The 5,621-nt window shown below is 52.6% G+C and overlaps 2 protein-coding genes across 4 annotated transcripts in view; both read left to right on the forward strand.

Moving 5' to 3' along the window:
• Window positions 1-2,143, forward strand: part of KCND1 (potassium voltage-gated channel subfamily D member 1) — an 11,504-nt gene extending 9,361 nt beyond the window's left edge. For both annotated transcript variants that reach the window (XM_017888390.1, XM_017888392.1), the window contains exon 7: window positions 334-2,143. In XM_017888390.1, the coding sequence (XP_017743879.1) occupies window positions 334-559 (226 nt within the window). In that variant the 3' untranslated portion in view covers window positions 560-2,143. The remainder of the gene's footprint in view (window positions 1-333) is intronic.
• A 2,594-nt stretch (window positions 2,144-4,737) lies between these two features.
• The window catches only part of OTUD5 (OTU deubiquitinase 5), a 39,899-nt gene continuing 39,015 nt past the window's right edge, over window positions 4,738-5,621 (forward strand). Inside the window, exon 1 of one of the 2 annotated variants that reach the window (XM_017888373.1) lies at window positions 4,738-5,069. Coding sequence is in view for 1 of the 2 variants with exons in the window: in XM_017888377.1 (XP_017743866.1) it covers window positions 5,528-5,598 (71 nt within the window). In the remaining variant the exon portion in view is untranslated. Of the gene's footprint in view, window positions 5,070-5,527; window positions 5,599-5,621 lie in introns of those variants that run through there. The other variant, XM_017888377.1, reaches the window with a different exon arrangement.

Consider the following 5,621-nt stretch of genomic DNA (forward strand, 5'->3'; position numbering starts at 1 on the left):
TATTTATTTATTTTGAGATGGAGTCTCATTCCGTCACCCAGGTTGAAGTGCAGTGGTGCAATCTCAGCTCACTGCAACCTCCACCTCCTGGGTTCAAGCAATTCTCCTGCCTCAGCCTCCCAAGTAGCTGTGATTACAGGCATGCGCCACCATGCCCGGCTAATTTTTTGTATTTAGTAGAGACCAGGTTTCACCACGTTGGTCAGGCTGGTCTTGAACTCCTGACCTCAGGTGATCCACCTGCCTCGGCTTCCCAAAGTGCAGGGATTACAGGCATGAGCCACCGCACCCGGCCTAAGATAACTTTTTAAGAGCCTTCCATCTTCTCCACAGCCGCTCCAGCCTCAATGCCAAGCCCCATGACAGCCTTGACCTGAACTGCGACAGCCGGGACTTCGTGGCTGCCATTATCAGTATCCCTACCCCTCCTGCCAACACCCCAGATGAGAGTCAACCTTCCTCCCCTGGTGGTGGCAGCAGGGCCGGCAGCACCCTCAGGAACTCCAGCCTGGGTACCCCTTGCCTCTTCCCTGAGACCGTCAAGATCTCTTCCCTGTGAGGGGTAGACCTGCCCATTCAGAAGGTCCTCTTCATTTTTGGGAAATCCTTTCCAAAGCCATATTTTTGGGAGGCAGAGAGAGGCAGGCTTGGACACCCCTTCTGCCCCCCTACTGAGAACTATGCAATGGAGTTTCATGAAATGGTCTACATAGTGGGGAAGTAGCCAGGAAATGGGAAACTTCCCCCTACCCCAGACATTCTTCCTGGTGGGAGCTGAAGCACTGGGCTTCCACGGGCCCCTGGCCTCCTTGCCCCAGCACACTGGGACTGGCCCCACTCTCCCAGCTGGACTCCTGCATGCTCCTCCCCTTGGGCTCTCAGTTGAAGGTAAAGCTTTGATCTGATATCTGAGGTCTGGCCTAAGAAGGAGAGTTGAGATTTCCTCCTCCCTCTGGCTGGGATATGGAGCTTTGGAGGTTCAGAGAAGAGATCCCTCACCTCTGATCTGGCCTCTACACGAGGTCCTCACCCTCCATCTGGCCCAACAACTCCCAGATTCTGAAGCTTGGAATGCAAACACAGGCTTCATGGGCTGTGGCCTCTGCAGTGACCTGCCATCCCCAGGCCTTGCCTGAGGGGTCAGGCTGCCTCTCCCAACACACACTCAGATAGCACAAATTCTACCATCCCCTTTCCTGGCTGCTGGAAATGGGACCCCGCAACCCTGTCCTCTGCCAGGCCCCCAGCAAACTCTAGCAATAGCAGCTGCTGCCGTGTCATTATGCAAAGCCTCTGACCAGTTTGCTGCAGCATTTACATCTGCCCTAATCAGAGGGGCCACCTCTAACTACTCCTCCTCCTCTCTTCTCCTCTGGTTTGCCTCCTTCCTGGGTTGGGCTGGAGTCTGGACTGGCCGAGATAAGAGCCTGGCAACCAGCAAGAGCTGGGCTGTATTTGGAGATCATGGGTTGATTCCATGTTCTTGGGCAAGGGTCCAGAAGCATCAGGGGCTCAGGCCTGGGATGTTTCTGAACTTTGGGAGTTACAGGAGACAGGAGGAACTTCTCCTCCTCCTCCCCTACAATTCCTTTTCCCATATTCCTTTCTTCTCCCTCTTGGGTCACCTTCCAGAACTCTGCTCTCAGGCTGAAATCTGGCATCATCTCAGGTTCCCTGTCCCCAGCACTGTCCCCATGGAGCTGGCGACTGACAAAGATGTAGTTTCCATCAGTCAATAAAACCTGAGAGGAGAGATGAGGACTGAGTATCTCCTGGCTCTGTGGATTTGGGGCTGGGTTGGGCTTGGGGTTGAAAACACTCTGATTTCAATCCCTTTTGGCTAGGAGAAGGGCTGGTATGGGTCAAGGTATGGGAGATGGATGGTTGGTGATGTATTCTGGAAGATGGGGATCCAGGAGAAATGAAAGAACGTGGTTTGAGGAGTCCATCTACAGCCAGTGAGGCAGGCCAGGGGGTCCTGAGACATTCCTCCTTGGATATCATCCGCGCCAGCTTCCTGATTCACAGATGGGGAAACTGAGACCCAGAGAAACACATAGTTAGAGGAGACTTAAACCCAGGCTTCCTGACAGCAAACAACTCTGAATTTAACCCTAATAAAAGCATCACTTGGTTTGGTGAATTTCCTTTCCTTGTGGACGCCCCCTACATTCTCTCTTCTGGGTTACTGGCTACACTAGGGTAGTGTGTGGCTGAGTTCTGTAGAGCACTGAGCAGACAGACCATCGATTCAGGTTGATCTGGGTTCCAGTCCCTGGGTGAGAGAATCATTTACCTTCTCTTGCCTCAGGTTGCTAGTCTGTGAAATAGGGATAATTAATTTAGTCACCAAATATTTATTAACTTCCATTATGTGCCAGCCCTAGGGATACAAAGGTGGGCAAAGTAGACATTGTCTCTGATGTATAGTTGAGCATGGAAGGCAGACAAGTAATTACAACATGGTGTGGCAGAACTAAGATCCATGGGTTATAGAAGCATGCAGATGGCAGGAGAACTTAACCTGGCCAACACACAAGGAATGAGTTGGAGTTAGCCAGGCAGCAAAGGAAAGGATGCAATGTTCTGGGCAGAGGGAACAGCATGTGCAATGACCTGGAGGTTAGAGAGTGAACTCAGGCCTTTGGGGAACTGACAGTATTTCAGTCCAGCTGGGGAGGAGAGTGTGGGGCTGTGAGGAGAGGAAGGATGGAGAGGTAGGCCAGATAACAAAAAGCTTTGACGTTATGACGTGAATTTTGAACTTCATCCTAAAGATAGTGGGGACTTCTAAAGGCTTTTAAACAGAAAAGTCATGATGAAGTTTGTGTTTCAGAATGATCATTCTGGCTGTGGAGAGCAGATATAGAGAAACAGTCCTGGAAGGAAGAAAAGTAGGGAGGAGGCTTTTATAATAGTTTAGGTGGTAGGGGACAGTGGCTTGGACTAGAGTAGTGGCAGTAGAATTGGAGAGTCTAGAGATTTGGGAGGTAGAATTGGCAGGACTTGGGATTGACAGGCATGTGGGAGTTGAGGAAGAGGGAGCAGTCAAGGTTGACTCCAGGTTCTGGCTTGGACAACGGCTGGATGGGAGTGCTATTCCCTGGTAAAGGTAACATCAAAGCTGTTAGCACTCAGTGCTAGGTACATAGTAAGTACTTGGTGAAGGGTAGCCATGATTACTATCTTGAGTTCAGGTTTAGATGTGTAGTGAGTGAAATATATGGGGCTGGAGTGAGATGATCATGAGAAGATTCAATGTGATAATGTGCATTTGGCACAGAGCCATGAACACAACAGTCCTGGTCAATGTGAAAGTCCCCTCCTCCCATTAAGTCTCATGAGCAGAAAACACTACTTAGAACCCATTTATTACTTACACCTTTCAGGGAAGAACTTCACTAGGGTTAGTATCTGAAGGGAGGCAAGGCTATACTCAAAACAGCTTTCCCATGGTCTCTTTCAGTCAACCTGTTGTATGGCTTGTCTCCTAAGACTGGAAGTGAACTCCAAATACCTTCTTGGTTCATCAGCTCATCTGAACCCCATAACCATTCCCTGAGGTAGTCTGGGCAGGCATTATCATTCTCGTTTTACACATGGGTAATCTCAAAAGCAACACAATGACTTGCTCAAGATCATACAGTTGGTAATGGTCCATCTGTGCCTGGAACTGAGGTCTTTCTGGCTCCAAAGCCTGGGATCCTTCCACTGCACCACCATGCAGACTACTTTATTGAACACTTCCTATGTGCTGGGCACAACACCAGGCCCTTCAGAAGCATTAATCTCTGATCCTCAGATTGGAATTATCATTGCCAATTTATAGAATAGAAATTGAGGATGGGTGCTCACTTCGCACCACATATACTAAACTTAGAACGATACAGAGAAGATTAGCATGGCACTATGCGAAAGGATGACACGCAAATACGTGAAGCATTCTATAAAAAAGTAAACAACAACAACAAAAAAAATTGAGGACGGGGTGGGAGTTAAATGACTGACAAAGATCAATCAGACAGGAAGGGCAGAGCTAGGATTAGCGTGTAGCTCTCCAGCTACTCAATAGCAGGGATTCTGCCAACCCCATTTCGAGACGCTGACTGGTGACAGAGCTGATTCATAAACCTCGATCAACCCAAGCAAACTCAGTTTTAGAAAAAGGCTGGGCTTGGCCAGGCGCGGTGACTCACGCCTGTAATCCCAGCACTCTGCGAAGCCGAGGCGGGAGGATCGCTTGAGCCCAGGAGCTGGAGATCAGCCTGGGCAACATAGCGAGACTTCGTCCCTACAAAAAAGTGAAAAAAAATTAGCCGGGCGTAGTGATGCGCGCTTGCGGTTCCAGCTATTCGGGAGACTGAGGCGGGAGGATCGCTTGAACCTGGGAGTTGGAGTTTGCAGTGAGCTATGATCACGCCACCGCATTCCAGCCTGGGCAACAGAGTGAGACCCCCGTCTCGATTTGGGGGCGGGGGGCGGGGGGGAAAGGCTGGGCCGCGCCTGCGCACTAGCCATAGGGCCGGGGAGGTCAACGCGAGGGCGAGAGTGCTGTGGTGCCAGAGAAGGCGTGTCTGTTTCCCAAACAACCACTGTCCCCACGGTGCTTGTCTGTCCCAAGGTTGGTCGGTATGACGCGAGTGACGGCGTCTTTTAACCAATCACCGCAGAACTCAGGCTGTTGCCGGGGTGAAGCGGTGTCCGCCTCCCCCGGAAGGATATTTGTAGGTGGGTGGGACCGGAAGTGACGCTAGAGGGGAATGCTATGCTCTGGGAGTGTTGATGTTTTCCAGTCATTCCTGCTGACAGCGTTCAAGTTGGAAGCCTGGAGGGGAGGTGTTTTTCCTGTCGTACGTGGGACAGGCCACGCTGTCCGTCCGCAGTACCGACGACAGCGAGTCAGAGCTTCGGGGAGAAAAGTGAAGAGCAAGACGGGACCGACGGGGAGAAAAGCTGAGAACCAGGGTGTCGACTTTGACTGAAATTTGAGACGGAGGGCACCGGAGGGCGAGCACTCGCCTGTGATTGGCCCGTGGGCGTCGTCGAGGACCCACGCAGCTGCTCAATTGGTTGGTGTTCGCAATTGTTGTGGCTGCGGCGGCGATTTTGCCCACGTACTTCCGAGCAAGGGGCGGGGCTGTGCCCTGGCGCGCGTGCGCAGCGCCCCGGGGCCCCACCCGGTAGTGCAAGAACCTGCGAGGGGGCGGAGCGAAGAGGTGCTTGTTTTGGTTCTGTTTCCTTTGAAGCAGAAGGCCGGAACAAGCGTAGCAATAAATTTGCTGGACTTGGAGAGAAGGTTACGACAAACTCGCCGCACTGCCTTCATCTTGGACTTTACATCCGGGTTCTCCTCCCGGCGTGACCCGCGCGCCGCCGCCGCCGAGGGTTCTCGAACCGGTGCCGCGATCCCTTTATCCGGGTTTCGCCGTTCCCGTCGTGCCTAGCGCACTACACTAGCCCCCTCATCCGGGTTCTCTCCCGGCGTGCCTCGCGCCGGGTTTGTTGGGGGGTACTCGGCGGTGCAGCCATGACTATACTCCCCAAAAAGAAGCCGCCGCCTCCCGACGCCGACCCCGCCAACGAGCCGCCGCCGCCCGGGCCGCTGCCCCCGGCGCCGCGGC

The sequence above is a fragment of the Rhinopithecus bieti genome, unplaced genomic scaffold, assembly GCF_001698545.2.
Source record: "Rhinopithecus bieti isolate Rb0 unplaced genomic scaffold, ASM169854v2 scaffold_18349, whole genome shotgun sequence".
NCBI classification, from domain to species: domain Eukaryota; kingdom Metazoa; phylum Chordata; class Mammalia; order Primates; family Cercopithecidae; genus Rhinopithecus; species Rhinopithecus bieti.